General features: G+C 47.0%; 1 protein-coding gene across 13 annotated transcripts in view; it reads left to right on the forward strand.

The window, feature by feature from the left end:
- XG (Xg glycoprotein (Xg blood group)) overlaps positions 1 to 25,400 on the forward strand; it is a 66,089-nt gene continuing 40,689 nt past the window's right edge. For 11 of the 13 annotated variants that reach the window (XM_028842380.2, XM_077988185.1, XM_028842381.2 and 8 more), the window contains exons 1-3: positions 4 to 675; positions 21,258 to 21,299; positions 24,928 to 24,951. In XM_028842380.2, the coding sequence (XP_028698213.1) occupies positions 615 to 675; positions 21,258 to 21,299; positions 24,928 to 24,951 (127 nt within the window). In that variant the 5' untranslated portion in view covers positions 4 to 614. Of the gene's footprint in view, positions 676 to 21,257; positions 21,300 to 24,927; positions 24,952 to 25,400 lie in introns of all 13 variants that reach the window. The other 2 variants (XM_001086077.5, XM_077988178.1) reach the window with 2 other exon arrangements.

The following is a 25,400-nucleotide window of genomic DNA, read 5'->3' on the forward strand; positions in this document are numbered from 1 at the left end:
ATTAGTTCTGCCACCTACAAGACAACTGAAGGCTGAGGATGATAAATCTGTCTCGGAAGTCGCTGAGTTTGTTAGGTATAAAAGCCAAGACTTCAACTGAGGTCTTTGCACTGACATGTGCGTTAGCCCCACACTGGGTATCGCTGGACGATCACGTACTGCAGGAGGAAGATACAGGCGGCCAGTGTCTTCTCTGCTTTCTGGGTTGGTGACTTTGAACTTGCTACAGCTCCCACGCCCGCAGCGAGCAGAGTTGCCAAGCAAGTGTGCCGGCTTCCAGAAGCCTGAGCTGCCCGTTGGCGCTGGGGAACCACCCCGGTGTCCCCATCCTCTGCGCTGCTGCAGATTGGTGGGGCAGCCCGGGGAGGCTGGCTCCCAGACGTGACTGAGCGTGCCTACACTGGTCCCACAGGTTTTCAGCTGTGGAGTTTGGGATCTGAGCTTGGAGCCCATTTGTTTCTGGCAGTTCGGTTCATATTTTCCACTTGAAGACATCACTTCCCTTCCTTCCAAGCTGGGAGACCAGAAGTCAACAACAGGAGGGTGGAGAGGCCAGATCTCACAATCCGCTTGGCTGGGGAGTCCGCTGAGGTTCTTGCATCCTGAAGCAAACTATGGAGAGCTGGTGGGGACTTCCTTGTCTTGCGTTCCTGTGTTTTCTAATGCACGCCCGAGGTAAGAGGCATTTTGCTTTGAGGGAGATCTGCCTGGGCGTGGATTTTTCTCTTCTTGCTTTAAGAAACTCCTTCCAAAGGAGTTGCTATGAAGTGAATGGGGATAATTTGCCCAATGGGATTAGAAAGGAGACTAAGAGGGATGGGTGGCTGGGAGGGGAGGGAGAGGACGGGCTGCTCCAATTTGGAAACTGGGAATTAGATCCAGAAGGGCAGGATGTTAGCTGATAGAATTTAGATATTCACCATATTTTCCTGTTTTGATCCGTGTGTCCCAAGCGTTTAAAACATGACCTATTTAACTCCATGATTCAAGCATGACTGGGCATGTGGGGAATGTCAATCATTTCTTTCTGATTTTAAAAATTAGTTCTGACCATTTCCATATGGTAAAAATAGAGCTGAAACTACTTCATCCCATGGGGCAGATTATTAGAGATTCATTTGCCAGAAGGGTTGCATTTGTTCAGATTTTTAAGCCTTTTCCTAAACACTGTCATTCATTCTTGCAAATTAAAACCACCTGAATAGTTTTACATCAAAAACTTCAACATGAACTTGCAGGCTGGCTGTCCCAGACTCCAAGATTAGAGTTTTTAGTTCCGTGTGAGGACCTCTTGGAGAAACTCCAATGAATTCATAAAGAATAGGATTTGAACAACAATTGAGTAAGTTTCTTTGGTCATTTTAATGTGGCGATTCCAGAGAAGGGAATACCCAGGCGAATCTTAACAGGGAGAAGTATTTCTGTTAGGAATGAAAACACATCATTCAGATGTTCCTGTGGCAGCACTTCCTGTTTATCCTGTTTAAAGACTTGGATGTCATTAAGATTGGAGTTGGCTGTTTACGGGCAGAGGCAATGCTGGGATGGATAGATCCTGGTGGACATAGTCTGGGATCTGCAGTGAGGATTTTTTATTATTCCGTGCTGTCTTCAGATCTCACCTAGTGAGTGGATGATGCGGCAATGCATTCATTAGTTTCTGTTTACAGGGAGATGTTCAACAGTAAACCCACCTCCCCAGAAAAGTACTTCCAGGAGTTTATATCATTCACAGTAAGAGCCAAAGGTTAAACATATCCCCCTGGGCGAATCAACTTCTACAAAGTGCAGTATACAGACAGTTCCCAACTTACGATGGTTTGACATGATGGTTCAATTTAAGATTTTTCAACTTTACAATGGTGCAAAATTGGTATGCATTCAGTGCAAACTAAAACTGTACTTTGAGTACCCATAAAACTGTTCTTTTTTTTTTTTTTTTTTTTTTTTTTTTTTTTTTTTTTGAGATGTAGTGTTGTTCTGTTGTCCAGGCTGGAGTGCAATGGCACAATCTCAGCTCATTGCAACCTCCACCTCCTGGATTCAAGCAATTCTCCTGCCTCAGCATCTCAAGTAGCTGGGATTATAGGAGCCTGCCCACCACACCCAGCTAATTTTTGTATTTGTAGTAGAGACTAGGTTTCACCATGTTGGCCAGGCTGGTCTCGAACTCCTGACCTCAGGTGATCCACCTGCCTCGGCCTCCCAAAGCGCTGGAATTAAAAGTGTGTGCCACCGTGCCCGGCCCCATACAGCCATTCTGTTTTTCACTTTCAGTGCAATATTCAATAAATTATGTGAGGTGTGCAAAACCTCATTACAAAGTCGACTTTGTGCTAGATGATTTGCCCATCCATTGGCTGATGGAAGTGTTCTGAGCACTTTCAAGGCAGGTAAGGCTAAGCTATGGCGTTTGGTAGGGTAGTTGTATTAAACGCACTTATGACATAAAATGTTTTCTTTTTTTAATGTGTTTTAACTTTTTTTGAGGGAGGGGCCCACTGTGTCACCTAGACTGGAGTGCAGTGGTTCCATCATAGCTCACTGCAGCCTTCACCCCAGGGGTTCAAACAAACCTCCCACCTCAGCCTCCACAGTAGCTGGGACTACAGGCATTTGCCGCCATGCCTGACTAGTTTTTAAAACTTTCTGTAGAAATGGGATCTCACTATGTTGTCCAGGCTGGACTTGAACTTCTAAGCTCAAATGATCCTCCTGCCTTGGCCTCCCCAAATCATGAGATTACAGGCATCAGCCACCACACCGTGTCCTGTGCTAAATTCTTTGAATGACACCAGCACTTCCTATGCACTAGGCATGGATTAACTTAGTTGATTGTCCCTCAGCCCTATGACGGGAGTGTCGTGCCTGATGTCATTTTACAGATGGTGTATTAGTCAGGGTTCTCTAGAGGGACAGAGCTGATGCAATAGAAATAGATATAGAGAGAGGAGTTTATTAAGTATGAACTCACATGATCACAAGGTCCCACAACAGGCCGTCTGCAGGCTGAGGAGCAAGGAGAGCCAGTCCAGATTCCAAAACCGAAGAACTTGGAGTCTGATGTTCCAGCATCCAGCACGGGAGAAAGATGTAGGCCGGAACACTAGGCCAGGGTCTCTTTTCACATTTTTCTGCCTGCTTATGTTCTAGCCACAGTGGCAGCTGATTAGATGGTGCCTGCCCAGATTGAGGGTGGGTCCGCCCCTTCCAGTCCACTGACTCAAATGTTAATCTCCTTTGGCAACATCCTCACAGACCCACCCAGGATCGATACTTTGTATCCTTCAATCCGATCAAGTTGACATTCAGTATTAACCCTCGCAGATATGGGTAAACTGAGGCACTGAGGATTTGGACGGGGGCAGCTGGCAGCAGAATTTGAGCTGTCTTGCAGCTCTCTCTGGGAAGACTCCAATGAGCATCCTGCTCTATCCCAAGCCTTGTCTTCTGAAAATCAGAATCATCCCTTCTCGGAGTGTTACAGGAAAAAGGTCCGGATCCAGAGCCCAAGACAGGGTTCTTGGATCTCACTCAATAAAGAATTCAGGGCAAGTCTGTAAAGTGAAAACAAGTTTATTAGGAAAGTAAAGGAAGAAAGGAATGGCTACTCCACAGACAGAGCAGCCCTGAGATCTGCTGGTTGCCCATTTTTATGGTTATTTCTTGATATGCTAAAGAAGGGGTGGATTATTCCTGCCTCCCCTTTTCAGACCATGCAGAGTTCCTGACATTGCCATGGCATTTGTAACTGTCATGGTGCTGGTGGAAGTGTAACAGTGAGGACAACCAGAGGTCACTCTCGTCACCATCTGGGTTTTGGTAGGTTTTGGCCAGCTTCTTTACTACAACCTGTTTTATCAGCAAGGTCTTTATGACCTGTATCTTGTGCAGACCTTCAATCTCATCCTGTGACTCAGAATGCCTTAATCATCAGGGAATGCAGCCCAGTAGGTCTCAGCCTTCTATTGCCCAGCCCCTTTTCAAGATGGAGTCGCTCTGGTTCCAGTGCCTCTGACACAAGTAGCACCCCATAGGGACGTTACAGGAGGGACTGGAAAGAAAGTGAGGTCTGGATCAGGGCCCTTCTGTGTAAATACGATGATGTGAACTCAACAGCTGGGTATGTCCTGGGTAATTCATTAAATGCACAGATGACCCTGTTACATCCTCAGCCATCACCAGCTGGAAATGGAGCACATTCCCAAGATCCCAGAAACATTCTGCAAGGCTGGTGGGATGATTGCTATGAAGTACTTAAGAAAACAGATTATTGATCAGAATAAATAGCTAATGCATGTGGGGCTTAATGCTTACGTGACGGGTTGATAGGTGCAGCAAACCACCATGGCACATGGTTACCTATGTAACAAACCTGCACATCCTGCATCTGTATCACGGAACTTAAAATTAAATAAAGAAAACAGAGGGCCGGGCGCGGTGGCTCAAGCCTGTAATCCCAGCACTTTGGGAGGCCGAGACGGGCGGATCACGAGGTCAGGAGATCGAGACCATCCTGGCTAACATGGTGAAACCCCGTCTCTACTAAAAAATACAAAAAACTAGCCGGGCGAGGTGGCGGGCGCCTATAGTCCCAGCTACTCGGGAGGCTGAGGCAGGAGAATGGCGTGAACCCGGGAGGCGGAGCTTGCAGTGAGCTGAGATCCGGCCACTGCACTCCAGCCTGGGTGACAGAGCGAGACTCCGTCTCAAAAAAAAAAAAAAAAAAAAAAAAAAAAAAAAAAGAAAACAGAGTATTGTTAATGGTTAATATACTATAAATCATTATTATTATTACTAAATTATCAACACAAAACAAGATAATAATAAGAATATGGTCATATTCCTAACAGAGGTTCACATTTTAGCAGCCCCACATTTCCACTGTATTTAATTAGTATTCGCCATCCAATCCAGAGGGACATGAAGGAACATGAGACACAATCAGGTCTTCTAACAGCTGAGAACCAGAAGTGGAAACATCAAAGGGCAGTGTATGAAATGTCATTTATTGAGGGAAAAAAAGAAAATTATAGGGTTTGATAGAAGAAATAAGCACTAGTGTTAGATAATCAGTAGCGTGACTTTAGTTTACAATAATCTATTGTAGATTTCAAAATAGAAGAGTTGGAATGGTTCTAACATGAAGAAAAGACAAATATTTAAGGTGGATGGATATCCCAAGTACACTGATTTGATCTTTACAAATTATATAAATGTATTAAATTATTATATGTACCCTGAAGCTATGTACATCTGTTATGAATCAATTAAAAATAAATTAAAAGAAAAGAAAAGGATACATGTCCAGGATATACACCAGCTAAGACAGTCTCTTCCAAGTCTATTGTACATTGTTCCCTTATCAGATTTGAAACCTGAGAGTTCCCTGACCCCCCTCACAGGATGTGCGACAGGGATGTGGTTCATCTGTTTGACCACCACACACTGAAACCTCTTATGGGAGGCAGAGCTTGCAGATAGGCAGATACAGCAGCTAGCATGAGTGTTTTTGAGCTCTGGGCTCCATGGCAGCATCTAGGGGTGGGTGCCTGTGACCCCTGAAGCCCCAGTGGGTATGTTACGGTGCTCTTTTAGCTCTGCCATCTGCAGGTGGCTTAAGTGTTAACTATTAAGTGTTAACTAGCTCAGTGCCCTCTTGGTGCCCGGGTTCATTTTTTTTTTTTTTTTTTTGAGACGGAATCTCTCTCTGTCACCCAGGCTGGAGTGCAGTGGCGCGATCTCGACTCACTGCAAGCTCCACCTCCCGGGTTCACGCCATTCTCCTGCCTCAGCCTCCCAAGTAGCTGGGACTACAGGCGCCCGCCACCACGCCCGGCTAGTTTTTTGTATTTTTTTAGTAGAGACGGGGTTTCACCGTGTTAGCCAGGATGGTCTCAATCTCCTGACCTTGTGATCCGCCCATCTCGGCCTCCCAAAGCGCTGAGATTACAGGCTTGAGCCACTGCGCCCGGCCAGTACCCGGGTTCTTGTCCAGCGTCCAGGAAGAATCAGGTCACACGAACAAACTGAAGGATGGTAAATGCAGAAATGTTTATTGCCAGATGGAGGTGACTCTCAGTGGGATGTTTGGGGAGCTGGAAAGGGGATGGAGTGGGAAGATGATCTTCCCCTGGAGTTTGGTTGTCCTGCGGCTGATCTCTTCTCCAGCCATCCCCAGCTGAACACCTCTCAGTGTCCTTCTCTTCTCTCCTTCTCTGCTGTGCTGCTCTTCAGTTCCTCTGCTTTTCTGCTCATCAGTCTGTCTGCACGTGGGGTCTGGGGTTTGGGGTTTGGTGTTTATATGGGTACAGGACAGGGGTGCATGGTGGATCAAAAGGCAACATTTGGGCACAAAAATAGCAATGCCTGTTTCCATTTAGGACGACAGGTTTCCAGGCTTGAGGGTGGGGCCTTTGCTGGGGAACTGCCCTCTTCTATCTAGTATCTTCCTGCCTCCTGTCCGTATCAACATGACTTAAAATGTGTGTGCATTTGTACAGAGCTGTGTTTCTATGTAGAGACTAAAAAAACTTATGAAAAAAACCACTCAGAGCTCTGAACAGTAGCACATCATATTTCTGAGTACTTCCTGTTGAGTAAAGATAAGTCAGGTGTTGTGACAAGTACTTTTCATTACTTGCTGCATTAGGTTGTCACAGGCTGTTTAGTTGACTTCTAAAAACTGGGATATGGGGAAGTTGTGGGCCGGGCACAGTGGCTCATGTTTGTAATCCCAGCAGTTTAGGAGGCCGAGCTGGGTGGATCACTTGAGGTCAGGAGTTTGAGAACAGCCTGGCCAACATGGCAGAATGCTGTTTCTACTAAAAACACAAAAATTAGCCAGGAATGGTGGGGGGGTGTCTGTAATCCCAGCTATTCAGGAGGCTCAGGCAGGAGAATCGCTTGAACCTGGGAGGAAGAGGTTGCAATAAGCTGAGATTGTACCACTGCACTCCAGCTTGGGTGACAGAGTAAGACTCCATCTAAAAAAAAAAAAAAAAAAAAAAAAAAGTTATGATGATTGCCTAAGGTAAGAAGCCATACCATGCCAGGGTACAGAACCCCAAACCACGCCAGCCTCATCCTATGTCTCAGTTATATTTTTCTTGACTTGCTTCCATTCTGGTGCCCCCTCTCTCCCTGCCCCCTCCTTCTCTGCAAGCATCCTTTGATCTAGCAAATTTGTAGCTTGGAAAGGGAACCACAAATGGGTCATTTCCCTGCCATTGTTACCTTGGGCATTGCAGCCATTTAGTGCGGTGATTCTCTGTCTTTGATGTGCAGGTCATCACCTTGAAGGGAGGAGGTATTAAAAGCACCACCCCGGTCCCCACCCACTGAGATCTTTATTCAGTAGGCGTGGGTCGGGCATTTGGGAGCTGGGAGACCTGCATCTTAAGAAGCACCCCAGGTGATGCCCAAGCGGAGCTATGTGCTTCTTTTAAGAGATGATGACTCTGTGTGAAACCATCTGGTTACCTTTGGGTGGAGTCTCATGGATCCCTGCCACAGTGGGGAGGCAGCTCTGTGGTCTCCAATTCAGTCATGTGTCATTCAATCTATGCAGGCCCAAGGTGACACCCCCAGGTACAGATGCTGCCATCCAGCCATTCTCAACCAGTGATCATGTTTATCCACAGGGACACTTGTCAATATCTCCAGGCAGGGATGCTCCTGGCAACTAGTGGGTGGAGCCCAGGGATGCTGCTCAACACCCTGCAGTGCACAGGACGCCCCACAGAAAATAATGATCCAACCTCATATGTCAGTAGGACTGAGGTTGAGGAATCTTGCCTTAGCATGAGAGATACTGTCTGTCTGTCTGCCTATCTATAGATCTATCTATCATCTACCATTATCCATCGACCTATCTGTCTCTACTATATCCACCTATTATCTATCTGTCATTTATTGATTATCTATGTCAATGATTTTTCTACCTGTCGTTTATTATCTATCTCTGTCAATGATTTTTCTGTCATCTATCTATCTATCTATCTATCTATCTATCTATCTATCTATCATCTATCTATCTATCTATCTATCTATCTATCTATCTATCTATCATTATCCATTGATCTATCTGTCTCTATTATATCCACTTATTATCTATCTAATCTATGTGTTGATCTATCTGTCAAAAATTTTCTCATTTATTGATTCTCTATCATCTATCATTCTGCCTACTTATCTAACTATCCAACTCTCATCTCTATTATCTATCTGTCTGTCTATCTACTTCCCTAACCAACTCTCATGTCTATCATCTATCATCTATCTGTCTATCATCTATCTACCTATCTATCTTTCTACCTACTTCTCCAACTATCCAACTCTCATCTCTATTATCTATGTATCTATCTATCTATCTTTCTACCTACTTCTCCAACTATTCAACTCTCATATCTATCTATCTATCTATCTATCTATCTATCTATCTATCTGATATCTATCTATCTATCTATCTATCTACTATCTATCTATCCATCCATCTATCAACCTATTTATCTAGCTGTCCATCATCTATCTATGACATTCTTCTGCTCCCCAGGGATAACTGTGTTCCTCAAGTAACACTTGGCAATGTCTGGAAACAGTTTTGGTAGTTGCACGGGGATGGGTGTTCTGGCGTCTGGTGGGTGGAGACAAGGCATGTTGTTCAACACCTTACAGTGCACAGGACAGCACCCATGACAGAGAGTTCTGCAGCTCCAAGTGTCATTAGTGCTGTAGTGGAGAACCTGCTGTTAGTCATAACTTCTAACCCTGGGAAAGGGGACAGGTTGGAAATGTCATGCTCCTGTACACTATAGGAGGTATAGTTGTCTGGAGGTATAGTTGTCTGGAGGTATAGTTGTCTGGAGGTATAGTTGTCTGGAGGTATAGTTGTCTGGAGGTATAGTTGTCTGGAGGTGTATAGTTGTCTGGAGGTATAGTTGTCTGGAGGTATAGTTGTCTGGAGGTATAGTTGTCTGGAGGTGTATAGTTGTCTGGAGGTGTATAGTTGTCTGGAGGTATAGTTGTCTGGAGGTATAGTTGTCTGGAGGTATAGTTGTCTGGAGGTGTATAGTTGTCTGGAGGTATAGTTGTCTGGAGGTATAGTTGTCTGGAGGTATAGTTGTCTGGAGGTGTATAGTTGTCTGGAGGTATAGTTGTCTGGAGGTATAGTTGTCTGGAGGTATAGTTGTCTGGAGGTGTATAGTTGTCTGGAGGTATAGTTGTCTGGAGGTATAGTTGTCTGGAGGTATAGTTGTCTGGAGGTATAGTTGTCTGGAGGTGTATAGTTGTCTGGAGGTGTAGTTGTCTGGAGGTATAGTTGTCTGGAGGTATAGTTGTCTGGAGGTATAGTTGTCTGGAGGTATAGTTGTCTGGAGGTATAGTTGTCTGGAGGTATAGTTGTCTGGAGGTGTATAGTTGTCTGGAGGTATAGTTGTCTGGAGGTATAGTTGTCTGGAGGTGTATAGTTGTCTGGAGGTGTATAGTTGTCTGGAGGTATAGTTGTCTGGAGGTATAGTTGTCTGGAGGTATAGTTGTCTGGAGGTGTATAGTTGTCTGGAGGTATAGTTGTCTGGAGGTATAGTTGTCTGGAGGTATAGTTGTCTGGAGGTGTATAGTTGTCTGGAGGTATAGTTGTCTGGAGGTGTATAGTTGTCTGGAGGTATAGTTGTCTGGAGGTATAGTTGTCTGGAGGTATAGTTGTTTGGAGGTGTATAGTTGTCTGGAGGTATAGTTGTCTGGAGGTATAGTTGTCTGGAGGTGTATAGTTGTCTGGAGGTATAGTTGTCTGGAGGTATAGTTGTCTGGAGGTATAGTTGTCTGGAGGTATAGTTGTCTGGAGGTATAGTTGTACCGTACAGTATAGGAGGAACGGTATAGTTGTCTGGGGCATTTTTAAATGGATCTGACTGTCAGAATGCACTTGTAGGATCTTTCCCTCATACGGCATAGAGCCGTTGCACATATAACCCAGAAGCTAAGCATTCCATAGTTTCCTCGTTGGAGTAGGAAGGGGCTGTGCAGAACCAGTCTATGGCTATTTGGCACCTGAGTGTGAAGACATCTGGCAAATATTGGAGCACATAGTCCAAGAAATGTCTCCCCTTCCTTGGATAACAACTGACCCTTCCTTTGAGGTCCCCCCATTCCAGTCATTTTCTTCACTCTTATTGGCACACAGGGGATAGAAAAGTGGGGTTCTGCCTCCAGATGGAGCTCTCCCAGACACTGCTAAGCTTCTGGGAATTCCCCCGATGGATCAGGGGCCAGAGGCACTTAAACCTGTCAGCGATGTGTCCAGCCACAGTGCTGAGGCTGGGAAACTCTGCTGTGGCCTGTGAATCCCAGCCTCTGGGAGGCTTCAGATGTTTAAAAACCCAAGAGGAGTCATCACATCCACAAAAATCTTCACATTTTTATGTGGCAAAATTAGATTTTATAAAAGCTTTAAAAACGTTTGCAAATCTATCTGTCTCCCAAAAAACAGCACATGCTGGGATTGGGGTGATTTTTAAAATTTTCTTCTTCTTGATCTTTGTTAATATGTATATGAGTTAAGTTTCTCCAAAGAAATAGAACCAATAAGATATGTTTATATCTAACTCTATATATACCTATATCTCTATCTGCCTTTCATCTGTCTCAAAAGTCTACCTATCTATTTATCATCTCTTTATCTCTCTATTATCTATCTGTTCATCTATCTCCAATATCTATCTTCAATATCTATCTATCTATCTATCTATCTATCTATCTATCTATCTATCTATCATATATCCCATCTACCTATCTATTGACCTATCTATCTAAAATACATTTGTTTTCCTTACTTGGGAGGCTGAGGCAGACAGATCCCTTGAGCTCAGGAGTTCAGGGCTGCAGTGAACTATGATTGCACCACTGCACTGCGGCCAGGGCAACAAAGCTAGACCTTGTCAGAAGAAGGAAGAGGAGGAGGAGGAGGAGAAGGAGAGGAAGGGGAAGAGGAAGAGGAAGAGGAAGAAGAAGAAAGAAGAAGAAGAAGAGGAAGAAGAGGAAGAGGAAAGGAGGAAGGGGAAGGGGAGGAGGAAGAAGAGGAAGACAAAGAGGAACAAGCAGAAGCAGAACAAAAAGAGAAAGAAAGAAGAAAGAAAGAAAAGAAGAGAAAAGAAAACAAAACAAAACAAAACAAAGAAAAAGAAAGAAGTGCATTTCAACCTAAGAACATTTCCTTAAACCCGAATGAATGCCTCCTGAGGTTTTTCTAAAAAATATTTTCTTATTGTATTATAATCACAATAAAACGCAATTATAGCCCCACACAGACCTGCTGATCCAGAATCTGCATGTGGCTGGATTCTGGGCTGATCTGGGCATGGAGGCATGTGTCTGTAATCCCAGCTACTCAGGAGGCTGAGGTGAGAGAATTGCTTGAACCCGGGAGGCAGAGGTGAGCTGAGATTGCGCCATTGCACTGCAGTGAGCCGAGATTGCACCGATGCACTCCAGCCTGGGTAAAGAGCAAGACTGTCTCACAAAAAAAAAAAAAAAAAAAATTAAGGAAGAGTGTTATTCAGGGCATGGGCCAGGCACGTGATGTTGCTGAGATGAAACTGTCTCTCCAGATTGCCAAAGCCTGGTTGTCTCCACTGAACCAGGCTGTCCAATGGCATCCCCATTGTTGTTGACCATGTCCCATGGTTTAACTCTGTTGTGAGCCAAATTGTACCCTCCTCAATTTTACAAATGGAAGTTCTAACCTGTAGGACCTCCAATTGTGACTGTGTTTGGAGATGGGGTCTTTAAAGAGGTGGTTCAGGTGGGGTGCGGTGGCTCAGGCCTGTAATCCCAGCACTTTGGGAGGCTGAGGCAGGCAGATCATGAGGTCAGGAGGTAGAGACCATCCTGGCTAACATGGTGAAACCCCATCTCTACTAAAAATACAAAAAGCACACACACACACACAAAATTAGCTGGGCGTGCCTGTAGTCCCAGTTACTTGGAAGCATGAGGCAGGAGAATTGCTTGAACCTGGGGGGCAGAGGTTGCAGTGAGCCGATATCATGCTACTGCATGCCAGCCTGGGTGACAGAGCTAGACTCTGTCTCAAAAAAAAAAAAAAAAGAAGTGATTCAGGCAAAATGAGGTCACTAGGTTGGGCCCTGATCCAACAGGACTGCAGACCTTATAAAAAGAAGAGATGAGGACACAGACATGCACAGAGGGATGACCCTCTGCCCATGCCTGGGTCTCAGACGTCCAGCCTCCAGGACTCTGGGAGAATCAATGTCTGTGGTTTACAATCCACCCAGTCTATGGTAGTCCATGATAGCAGCCTGCAATGGACTAAGACATCTCATAAGAAGAGCAGATGAGGACACAGACACACACAGAGGGAGGATCACATGGGGACACAGGGAGAAGATGGCATCTACAAGCCCAGGAGAGAGGCCTCAGGAGGAACCAGCCCTGCTCATACCCTGATCTCAGACGTCCAGCTTCCAGGACTGTGGGAGAATCAATGTCTTTTGTGTATCAGCCACCCAGTCTATGGTATTCTGTGATAGCAGCCTGAAATGGACTAAGACACCTCATAAGAAGAGGAGATGAGGACACAGACACACACAGACGGACCACCCTGTGAGGACACAGGGAGAAGATGGCATCTACAGCCCAAGGAGAGAGGCCTCAGGAGGAACCAGCCCCACCCACACCTTGATCTCAGACCTCTGGCCTCCAGCCTCCAGGACTGTGGGAGAATCAATGTCTGTTGCTTATAAGCCACCCAGTCTATGGTATGCTGTGACAGCAGCCTGAAATGGACTAGGATACCTCATAAGAAAAGGAGATGAGGACACGGACATACACAGAGGGACGACCACATGGGGACTCATGGAGAAGATGGCATCTACAAGCCCAGGAGAGAGGCCTCAGGAGGAACCGGCCCTGCCCACACCTTGATCTCAGACTTCCAGCTTCCAGGACTGTGGGGGAATCGAGGTTGTTATTTAAGCTGCCCAGTCTTTGGGATTTTATTGTAGCAACTCTGGGAAGCCATTACCAAGTCTCTGTCCTGCAAAGTGAGATCCATGGATCTGTAGCCTTGACATCCCCCGGGAGCTGATAAGAAACACTGCGCCTTGGGCCCAGCCAGACCTGCTGAAGCATAGTCTGTGTGTCACCCATGTCCTGAGGGATCCGCGTGCACGCCACTCTGGGAAGACTGGTTTACCACACACCGTTGACCAGTGCCCCATTGCATGGTCTGTGGTATTTTCCTCAAGTTTTCCTTGCTCCAAAGATGTCTTGCCTTTTGTGATGAATGATGATTCCTTCCTCTTTGAAACAAAATACTTCAACCTCTGGAGACACTGTCTGTTGTGCTACAGACATACACTGAGGCCTGAATTCTCATTGCCAATGGTTGCTCCAATAGAGCTTCAATCTGCAACTGCATAATACGGTCACTGGGAAGTCAAGAGCGGGGCCAATTGGTTGAGCTTCTGGGGAGAGGCTGGGCTGCTCGGATGCTGAGACCGTGGAGGACTCATGGGTTCTGAGGAGCAGATCATGCACCAGGGTGGCCTGCTCAGCTCCGGCGTCTACAGCCACGGTGAGCTGGAGTGTTAGGGAGTCCCTGGATATTCACGTTGAGGTGTGCAGGAGGAGACTCCAGCTGTGTTTGATTTCCTGCCCTGCTGCAAACAAAAACTTCATAACCAATTAGAAAACAGAATGGATTTCATCTTATCCATGGGGATAAAGTGGAACTCATCCCTTGGCAAACAAGGCCCACTGGGAATAAGATTCCCCATTGGGGCAGCAGCCTTCCTTGTCACTTTCTGTTGTAACCTACAGTCCTAACCTAATCATATTATTTAATGTTTTCCATTCTGTGAATCATGCCGTCCTGGGAGACAGTGAGATGGAGCAAAGACACGCCTCTTCGGGGCCTGCCAGGCACTCTCCCTAGCATGGAAATAAAGGAAAACCTTGAGTTCCTTCAAGGGAAATGTCAAGGGAAATTCCAGGCACCTCACTGGCCTTGAGAAGTACATGGAGCAGCTTAATAAGCAAGAAGGTGATTGTAGTGTAGAACAATAGCCAAGGAAGAAAGGACCTCAAGATGTTTAGTTTCCTGTAAAGACTAAAGATAACATCCTTTTTTGAGAGGAGTCTTGCTCTGTCACCCAGATTGCAGTGCAGTGGTTCAGTCGGCTCACTGCAACCTCTGGCACCTCCTGGGTTCAAACGATTCTCATGCATCAGCCTCCCAAATAGCTGGGACTACAGGTACGCGCCACTACGCCCTAATTTTTGTATTTTTAGTAGAGACAGGGTTTCAGCATATTGGCCAGTCTGGTCTCGAACTCCTGACCTCAGGTAATCTGCCCGCCCCGGCCTCCCAAAGTGCTGGGATTCCCAGTGTGAGCCACCATGCCCAGCCAAGGTAACATCTTACTATATGGCCCTGAGTTGATCTTCAGGAACCCAGACCCCCGCCAAATAAAAAATGCCATCTGCTGGCTCGTAGTCGAGTAAGAGAAACTGAGGCCTGAATTCTTATTGCCAATGTTTGTTCTAAATTCCTTCCCTGGAGCGTCTGGTGGCGGGAGGGGTGTGGAGGGGGGTGCAGGGAGGTGCTGGAGGAAGTCACACCCATGGGCCAAAACTAGCATTCATTTTTGCTGACCCCAAATGTTCACACAAAGCTTTACCTCCTTAACCGATGACAAATCAGAGAAGCTTTGAATCCTCATTAGGCCCCTGCTTCCAGGTACCCCACCTTTTTAGGTCAAAGCAATGTATAGCCTGCATGTATTATGGCTTTGCCTGTAACCTCTGCCTCCTTGCCGTTGAAAACCCTCACCTACTGGCCACCCAGGGGGTTGAGTCTTAAGGCATCAAGGAAGTTGCCTGATGCCCTCTAAATAGCTTGGAATAAATGCCTCACTTCCTTACACTGCAATCCCGATGGCAGTGTTCGGCTTTACTGCACTGGGCTGGTGGACCTGAGTTGAGTTTGTTGGAGGTGTTCGAACCAGGGCAACCCCAGCTTGAGTAGGGGCTGGGTAAAATGAGGCCGAGAGCTGCTGGGCTACATTCCCTGATGGTCAAGGCATTCTAAAGGTACAGGATGAGATGAGAAGTTGGCACAAGATTCAGGTCATAAAGACCTTGCTGATGAAACAGCTTGCTGTAGAGAAGTTGGCCACATTTTACCAAATCCAAGATGGCGACGAGAGTGACCTCTGGTGGTCCTCACTACTGCCTTCCCACCGGCGCCATGACAGTTTACAAATGCCATGGCAGTGTCAGGAAGTTACCTTCTACGGTCTAAAAAGAGGAGCCATGAATACTCTACTCCTTGTTTAGCATATCATCAAGAAATAACCATATAAATGGGCCGCCAGCGGCCCTGGGGCTGCTCTATGGAGTAGCCATTCTTTATTCCCCTACTTTCCTAATAAACTTGCTTTCACTTTATGGACTCACCACACATTCTTTCTTGTGCAAGACCCAAGAACCCTCTGCTGGGGTCTGATTTCAGACCCTTTCCAGTAACAAGTTCAGTCACAAGAGCCATTATCATATGCTTTCTATATATTCACATATATAGTTTTTAATTGCTGAGCTGGAGTCAAAGATAAACCTTAGGATTTGCCTGAAGGAAGTTAAGATTTGTTCTTCTCGGGGTCCCTGTGCCAGGTTTGTAGAACCTCAGAACTTTTCCCTCTGTGGGCTTCCTCAAGCTGAGAAGGGTTCTATGGGTTTAAGACCCACTAAGTGGCTTCGACCGCAGCAGCTGACCCCAGAAAGATTGGTTTAAATGAACCCACACTTCAGAGAAAGCCAGTACAATCCTATGTAAAGAAAGAAAAAACAGGCGGGGGGCAGTGGCTCATGCCTGTAATTACAGCACTTTGGGAGGCCGAGGCAGGTGGACCACTTGAGGCCAGGAGTTCAAGACCATCCTGGCCAATATGGTGAAACCCCGTCTCTACTAAAAATACAAAAATTACCTGGGCGTAGTGGCACGCACCTGTAATCCCAGCTACTCGCGAGACTGAGGCAGGAGAATCGCTCGAACCAGGGAGGTAAGGGTTGTAGTGACCCAAGATTGCGCCATTGCACTGCAGCAGCCTGGGCAACATAGTGAGATTCGATATCAAAAAAAAAAAAAAAAAAAAAAAGGATAGGCGCGGTGGTTTATGCCTGTAATCCCAGCACTTTGGGAGGCCAAGGTGGGCGAATCACGAGGTCAGGAGTTCGAGACCAGCCTGGTCAACATGGTGAAACCCCATCTCTACTAAAAATAAAAAAAAAAATAGCTGAGCATAGTGGGAGGCGCCTGTAATCCCAGTTACTCTGGAGGCTGAGGCAGGAGAATCGCTTGAACCTGTGAGGTGGAGGTTGCAGTGAGCTGAGACTGCGCCATTGTACTCCAGCCTGGGCAACATAGTGAGGTTCTATATAAAAGAAGAAAAAGAAAGAAGGAGAAAGAGAGAAAGAGAGAGGGAGGGAAGGAGGGAGGGAAGGAAGGAAGGAAGGAAGGAAGGAAGGAAGGGAGGGAGGGAGGAAGGAAGGAAGGAAGGGAGGAAAGAAGAGAACAATTGCTTTAAAGAGCTTTGTTTCTCCAGGGCACGCAGATCAAAGGATATTGGATTGAATAGTGAAACAGAAGAGCCTGTCTGAATTTACTAATGTGGTTGCACGTCCTGTGATGACTCTAATTCAATTCCGTGGTGTACAGATTCTGCTGGCAATAGCGGTAATTGGGGTCAGGGATTTAGACAGTCTCTGTGTGTTCCTTTTTATTTTCTGCTCAGAGCCTGCCGGGAGCTGATTTTCTTCTTTAGATTGAGGTAAATAATTCAGTGGGAAGCAGAGGTTTTGCTGTGGGTCGATTGCTCTCCTGTGCTGCGTGGCAGCTGTGCTGGTGGCAGCTAATGTTCAGTGGGCATTGGCCTTGACATTGCATTATTATTATTTGAGCAACGGTACGTTCTTTGCTTGGCAAAATTGCTGTTTGTTATATTGACTTTCTGGGGTCGTGGCCCCTGATGTGTTACTGAAAATCATGGACACAAAGCAGATGGATTAATTGGAGAAAAGACATACAAATGTATTTAACGTGTATACAGGGGAGCATTCAGAATGAAGACCCCAAGTTACAAGGGGAGATTGTCTATTTTTATGCTTTGGTTCAACCAAGTCTGGATAGCTGTGTAGAAATAGGGTTGGACAAAAAGGGCCTGATCCAATGCTGAAGGTCTGAGCAGGGAAACCCAGCCAGGCCTGTGTATCTAGATTCTTCTGGGCCTCTCTCTCTCTCTCTCTCTTTTTTTTTTTTTGAGACGGAGTCTCACTCTGTTGCCAGGCTGGAGTGCAGTGGCGTGAAATCGGCTCACTGCAAGCTCCGCCTCCCGGGTTCACGCCTTTCTCCTGCCTCAGCCTCCCGAGTAGCTGGGACTACAGGCGCCGCCACCTCACCCGGCTAAATTTTTTGTATTTTTAGTAGAGACAGGGTTTCACGGTGTTAGCCAGGATGGTCTGGATCTCCTGACCTTGTGATCCGCCCGCCTCAGCCTCCCAAGTGCTGGGATTACAGGCGTGAGCCACCGCGCCCGGCCTGTGCCACTCTTTATACAGATAGGATAGAGGGACAGTTAGAGTCCTGTTTTTAGGTTTTATGGCTGGCTTTGAGGGAGAGGTGTTCTTGTTTCTGGGACCCGTCTTGGGAAGAGGGATTCTAGTTCCTTCGGTGCCTCAGGGGAGAATGGGACTCAGAGACCGAGGGGCTGGAGAAGTTCCGAGAGAAACGGCTGCTTCTGAGGCTGCTGCTGAGGCCTGCCCTTGGCGGTATTGTTTCCTAAGCCTGAACCACGTGTAGGTCTGAATCAACGTAAGGAATTTGGGTGGGGGGCAGGGGAACTCCAATAAGAAGCATCTTTGACTCTGGCAGAGGTGGAATTTGGGCCCAAGAGGGGTTTGGTGACTGCGGGCTACAGAAGAATGCTTCAAAGCGCTGTGTCACATGGCTGGGGTCCTGAGCACAGCTTTACCGGGGGCTCATGTGTAACGCTCGGCCCTCCCATCCACCAACAGGAGCCACTTAATCGACATCTCCAGGATGCCAGCAACCGAGGACCATTGTCACAGTCCCAGCACAAAATGAGGCTGCTTTCTTCTTGGGGGTTTAGGGATCCCAGAACACAAGGATTTGATTAAAAGCTGCTGAGTTCACTAAGTATAAGCAAAGCAAATCGGAAACAGATCTCCTGTTCCTGCCCCGTCTTATGTTCCCGGTGGAAAATAAACCCCGTGAAAGCAATAGCGTCATGTGCAACCCCGACCTTGGAGACAGTCTACCTGGGACATCTCCCAGCCCAGGGTTCTTACTCCAGGCCCATGAGGACCCCAGCCGTGACTTTGCTGTAACTTCCCTGGAGAGGAGAGAGGACAGGGGGCCCTGCCTGGGAGATAGATTTCCTGCCTGGCGTGCAGGACTGGAGACTGTCTCAGTGCCCAGGCCGCCTGATGCTGGCCAGAGTCCGCCTTGTTTATGTAACGAGGTCTGGGTGTGACCGACAACAGCCTCGTGTGTATGAGTCACGAATGCAGCAACTTCTGGCTGCAGTGCAACCCCTGAAACCAAGCAAAGCCTAAAACCCCCAGGCTCCACTTCCTCTGCGACACTCCCCACCCTCAATTCCTGTCATCCCCCAGGGTCATCCAGAGCATCTCAAAGCTGAAGGAACCTCCGCTGCAACCTGGCCTCCTGCTGCAGGATGAGACGAGCTGTCTGCAGCCCTCCCATGCCGCCTGCCTGTTTTATGCAACAGCATTTCAGAGCGGAGGGACTGGGAGGGGAGAGATAACACTGAGGCCTTTGGTTATTTAGGGCAACAGCAGGGAGTGGCCGGGTACACGGATTGGGAGGAGATTGTTAAGTAGTTGCTGAGGGGATGCCTGGAATTGCTGGGATGGGCCGAGATACAACGCAGTGAAAGATATTGGTCAACGGTGAACACGGATTGGAATGTAAATTCTCAGGGTGTGTGCATAGCCAAGACGCTTAACTCTGGGGTCCTGGACAGGTGTCTTGACTGGAACTGCTGGCAGCCTTGGAGGGGAGACGTCGCACGGATCCAAGAGGCTGAGGCGGCTCCTGTCCCTGAGCCCAGTCTGAGCAGCTTGGACCATGATGACCAAGAGAGCTGGAGGAGGCCAGGTGCAGTGGCTCACGCCTGTAATCCCAGCATTTTGGGAGGCCAAGGCAGGCGGATCACTTGAGGTCAGGAGTTCGAGACCAGTCTGGCCCAACATGGTGAAACCCTGTCTCTACTAAAAATACAAAAGTTAGCTGGGCGTGATGGCATGCACCTGTAATCCCACTTACTTAGGGGGCTGAGGCAAGAGAATCGTTTGAACCCAGGAGGTGGGGGTTGCAGTGGGCTGAGATTGTGCCACTGCACTCCAGCCTAGGCGACAGAGCGAGACTCCATCTAAAAACAAAACAAACAAAAAGAAAACAACAACAAATAGGGAGAATGCTGGAGGGAGCAAAGAAGGGCTGGGTTGTTCTTCAAGGCGAGCCTGCAGTGATCACTGGCAGCAGAGAACATCATCTGAGAGGGACGTGGGGCACCCAGAGTTTGAGAGAAATGGCTGTGTGGGATTTGACCTGCGATGGCACCACCAGCTCCCAGCCTCCAGTCTGGGCCCAGGGGCAGCTGCTGTGTGCGCCCTGGGCTCAGAGTCCCCCTTCCCTCCAAGGTTTGTGACTCTGTCCTGACTTAGGGGCTCCTGTCTGGGGATGCACCTTCTGCTCTGGAGAGGCCCTGATTACCTCCACGAGGAGCCGCAAACCTGCCTGGGTGGCATCTGGCTGGAGCCATGCCACAGGCTGTACGAATCTATGTTGGAGCCCTTGAACCTTCCCACAGAGCAAGCATCACCCAGGCAGACAGATTTTTGGGAGGGAGACAGACATCAGAGTTGGGGAGAGCCAGCACCGAGGGCTCACCTGGTTGCCCCAGGCTTAGTCTCCTCCATGGCTTAGTGTTTGAGTGAGAGGTTGTCCCCCCTGGACAATTCTGCAGGTTCTGACTCTGCTCCTGCCTTGCCCTGAACGTCCCGGAACCTCAGGTTCTTCCTTTGGGAAATATGCATGCTGGTCATACCAACATCCTCGGGTGGGCGGATGAGATGCTTGGGTGCCTGGTATTATTGCAACAGAACTCAATGCATAGTAACTGCTGATTCAATGTGCTCCTGGCTGCATCCTCTACTTCCTGATAAATTCTCTGGTGGTGTTTTCTCTACAAGGTTAGTACTGGCAGGGGGCAAGGGAGGAATAAGAGCAAGGTGTGCATATGTGTCAGCAAGAGGGACTCTTCATTCTCACAAATTCTGCAGTGTGTTTTTAATGATGAGTCACAAAGATGTGAATGTTCTCTTCTCTCTGCTGCAGACACATTCATTAGGTTAACTGCTTTTGGATCAGGTAGGAACCTCAGCTTGTCCACAGAGGTTGCTTCCTGACCCTGTATTTGTCAGCGTAGGCTAGCTGCTGTAACAAACATCCCCCAAAGAATGAAAAGTTTGTGTCTTTTTTGTGTTGCAGCCAGGTGAGGTGGCAAAGGTGTCCTATGCTCCATATAGTCTCTCAGGGATCCAGGATCCTCACATTGTTATGCTTCACCTTCTTCTAGGGCAGCCCCTCTCAACGTAGACTCTGTGTGGGGTGGGGGGCGGGGGGCAGGAAATGCCAGTTCTAAGCTGTGAGTGGTACAGTCCAGAGTCCAGGAGAGAAGTCTATGTGCTTGGAGAGAGGCTTCCTTCAAAGTTTCCTGGCCTTGAGCAGGAATGAAGCTCTGACACAAGTTGCAACGTGAATGCAACTCAAGAGCATCATGCTCAGTGAAAGAAGCAAGGCACAAAATACCACATATTGTAGGATTCTATTTATACGAAATTCACAGAACAGACAATTCATGGAGACAGAAAGTGGATTAGTGGTTGTCAGGGGCTGGGGAGGCGGAAGGGGAAGTGACTGCTGAATGGGGACACAGGTCTTCTTTTGGGTAATGAGTATGTTCTGGGACTAGGTGGAGGTGGTGGTTGCATCTCCCACGTAGCTCATAGTCAGGTTAGTTTTAGTGCTCTGGGTGACCCTAGGCTTGCAGGAGGAGGGGAGCAGCATGAGGTGAGGAACAAGGGGGATTCTGGCTTTTCTATCATGGGGTGACTTATGCCCTGTTTGCTCCCAATAGGTCAAAGAGACTTTGACTTGGCGGACGCCCTTGATGACCCCGGTAAGTGCCGATATTTCAAGGGGAGCCTTCTCTTTTCAGCTTGGATCTAACAGCATCAGCTGTATAGTTACTTTGGGGTTGGATTGGGCCAGTGTTGCGAATTTCTTGGTGTTGAGAGCTCTGTTCTTCGTGGGAGATTACAAATGCCTCGAGACAAACATTTACACACTCTCTAAATGTCTCAGACTCATTTCTTGGTAGGTCTGTGCTTCTAAACCTGTGGTTTAGGAATATGCTAGTATTTTATTATTTTATTTTATTTTATCTTACTTTATTTTACTGAGATGGGAGTCTCGTTCTGTTGCCCAGGCTGGAGTGCAGTGTTGCAATCATAGCTTACCACATAGCCTCAACTTCCCGGCTCAAGTGATCCTCCCACCTCAGCCTCCCAAGTAGCTGGAACAACAGGTGTGTGCCCCCATGCCAAGCTTTTTCTTTTCTTTTCTTTTCTTTTGTAGAGACGGATTCTCACTACGTTGCCGAGGTTGGTCTTGAACCCCTGGGCTCAAGCAATCCTCTCAAAATGCTGGGATTACAGACGTGCACCAGCATTACCGGCCCAGTTTCTGCTTTTCTTACACTTCATTTCATGTCCCTCATTGTCCTACACCCTGGTCCCAATCCATGGCCTCCAATCTCTCCTCCCAGAGCACACTTCATTCTGTTCTCCCATCAGCTTGTCTGGTTACCTTCAATCATGGGGCTGTGAGTTTTTCTTCTCCAGGGTACTGAGGACCTGGAATCTTCCCATTCGGTGTTTTATCAGTTCAAGGTCAGCTGGAATGTTTCTGACTGACCAGAATGCTGAAAATATGCATCCTGGGCCCTGCAGAAAGTCCTGCTCGAGGCAGACAGTCTAATTGAGATTCAAACATTTATTGTGAAAGAAAAATAATCTTTTATGTACACAGAGGAAGACTCCATTGGGCTTTAGCATTGGGAACAACTGGTCGACCAGGGCAGTTACATAATGGTGTTTGCTGGAGGAAGAGAGAATGATAACCAGATCTGATCCTAAAAAGCCGACAACAAGACAATAGGAACTCATCTCTCTCCCAGTTTTCTGCGCACAGTGATGTTTTTGCTAATAATGATCCCTACAAAGCAGATACAAAATTGTTGTCAGTGCAACAGGAAAATGTAATGACCCACCCCAACATGAAGTTGCCATTTCTCCCATCAAGTTAGAAAAGATGAAGATTGAATCTTACCCTGTCAAGGCAGACTGAGGGGTGGGAGTTGGAGGCAGGTGTGTGGTTGCAACCACTTTGGAAGCATTGGGGGATTTTCTCCAAAATTCAGACCGAGTGTGTAGCACCAGCATTTGGTTTGGACAAAGAATGAGGCATAGCTGCAAGAGAACCCTGTGCAATAGTGAAGGACGGGCTGGCTGGTAGGCTCAGATACAGAACAACACATGTTACTGATCTGGAAGATCACTGACATGTGACCCAGGAGTTCCACTCCTAGACAGGTACCCAAGAGAATTGGGAGCAGGGACTCAAACAGATATTTGTGTACCCATGTTTACAGCAGCAATCTTCACAATAAGCCAAAGGTGGAAACAACACAACTGTCCATCAGGAGATGAATGAATGAACGCAATGTGGTCCCTCCATGCAACAGAATATTATTTGGCTGTAAAAAGGAAGAGGGGTTCTGATACATGCTTCACGAGCCTTGAAAATGTGCTCCGTGAAAGAAGCCAGGCACAAAAGGCCACAGGGTGTAGGATCCCATTAATATGAAATATCCAGAACAGGCAAATTCAGAGAGACAGAAAGTGGCTTAGCGATGGTTGGGCTGGAAGAGGGGAGAAAAGGGAGGGACTGCTCGTGGTTATGGGGTCTCCTTTTGGGGGGATGAAACTGTTCTGGAACAGATAGAGGTGGTGATTGTACAGTATTGTGAAAATATGAAACACCATTGAATTGTACACCTTAAAATGTCAAATTTTATGATATGTGAGTTTCATGTTGATTTTTTAAAAATCACAGAAATAAACTTCCTTACCACTCACCTGTTACTACCTTTTCATTGCTCACCTAGAAGACTGCCAGTGCCTGCAAACACATCTTTGAATGCATCATTTTGCTGCCAAGAGCCCCCCATGAATGGGCAGGCATGTGCCTGCTCATCCACAGCCCTTCCATGTGGGAAGGAAGCCCCAGTGCACAGGAACCACAGTCACCTGTATGGCGACTGTGGGGTATTCGCTTTTCACTGTCTATACTGCTTGGGCTTTAAGAAACTCTGTGAGTGTATCACTATTTTAAAAAATCTTTATAATTTTACATTTTAAAAAGAAGATGGAGAAAGGAAGGATGGGAGAGAGGGAGGGAGGGTGGGAGGAGAAAGGAAGGGAAAAGGAAGAGAAGCAAGAAAAGAGAAGGAAACAATGAAAGGAGGGAGGAAAAGAGGGAGGGAGGGAGGAAAAAAGGATGGAAAGAAGGAGGGAAGAAAAGGGAGGAGAGAGGGAACGATGGAGGGAAGGAAGGAAGAAGAAAGGAGATGAGATAGGAAAATAATGAGGGAAGGAAGGAAGGAGGAAGGGAAGAAAGGAAGAAAGGAGCGGGGGAAGGAAAGAAAGACAGATGGGGGAAGAAAGGAAGAAGAAGGAAAAGAAAGAAGGAAGGATGGAGGGAAGGAAGGAGAGAGGGGGAGGGGAGGAAGGAAGAAAGGAGGGTGGGGAAGAAGAAAAGAAGAAGGGGGAAAAGGAGAGAGGGAAGGAAGAAAGGAGAGAAGGAAGGAAGGAGAGGAAGAAGGAAGAAGTGAGGGCAGGAAGGGAGAGGGAGGTGGCAGGAAGGAGAAAAGGTGATGGGAAACCTTCAATTAAAATACAGGACATGCGAAATCGTATGTCCCCTTTGGAGCTTCAGACTCTCCTTTTTGCAGTCGCTGCACCCCCAGTGAATGCCCCCACCACACGTATACCCCTGTGTTCCAGCTTCCTCCTACCAAGGCAATGCGAGGCTGTTATGTGAACCATGCTTTCAAATACACTGTTTCCTCTGTTTGGAAGAAGTCTGGCCATTGCACAGCCCTGAAGCTCCAATTTTCCCAGCCATGGCCGACTCCACCTCCTTTGACTTATCTTCCTCAAACCTCCTCCTGCCTCTGTCTGCCCACCCTCACTGCACACCCAGGTTCACTGAGCAGGGTGGTCACAGGCTGCACCCTGAGCACTCCTGACCTGATAGCCACATCCATGCAATACATATTTGCTGAATGAATAAATGAGTGAATGAAAGAAAGTGAGAAAAGCCATCATTTTAGAAGCTGAAAGTCTTTATCTTTTCTTTTGCCTCCCCCTGCCCCGCTCTCCACCGTCCAGCTCTATGGTGGCTCTACGGGCAGGTAGCTCACTTACTTGTCTTGGATGTTCTCAGCTACTTTGGCCATCCTGTGGGCATCCTCACAGCCTCAAGGGTGGATTGTTTTTGAATGGATTTTAAGGGTGTTTTCTTGCTTTTCTTCTGAATACAACATGGAATTTGTGTCCATATCATTTACTTTGTATTGCTTTGTCACTCCCTTTTCATCTTTCATCAGGGCGTTCATGGCCTTTCTTTGTGCTTCTGATGAATCTTCAATGCATATTGAATTTATTTTCTCTCTTTGTTCACAGAACCCACCAAGAAGCCAAACTCAGGTGAGTGACTCTTTGGCTGGGAAAAACTGAGGCAATGTCCTTGAACTGATGCTTATGGAGGGATGGTTGAGGATGTTTTACAGAACTGTGGGGTGTGTGAAGAAGATGCAAAAACTATACCAGATAGTAGATATTGAAAGCAAAATGTGGTGATTAGGGAAATGCAGATCACAACCACAGTGAAGCACCACTTCATACTCCCTGAGATGGCTAAAATCTAAAATGGAAAATAACAAGTGTTGACAAGGATGTGACAAAACTGCAATGTTTGTACATTGCCGGTGGGAGTCTAAAATGGTACAGCCACTGTGAACAAATTCTTTGGTGGATTCTCAAAAAGTTAAATATAGAATTACTCTGTGAACCAGCAATTCCACTCCAAGGTATGTACTCAAAATAATTGAAAACAAGGGTTCTAAGAAAAATATGTACACAAATGTTCACAGCAG

The sequence above is a fragment of the Macaca mulatta genome, chromosome X, assembly GCF_049350105.2.
Source record: "Macaca mulatta isolate MMU2019108-1 chromosome X, T2T-MMU8v2.0, whole genome shotgun sequence".
Lineage (NCBI taxonomy): Eukaryota > Metazoa > Chordata > Mammalia > Primates > Cercopithecidae > Macaca > Macaca mulatta.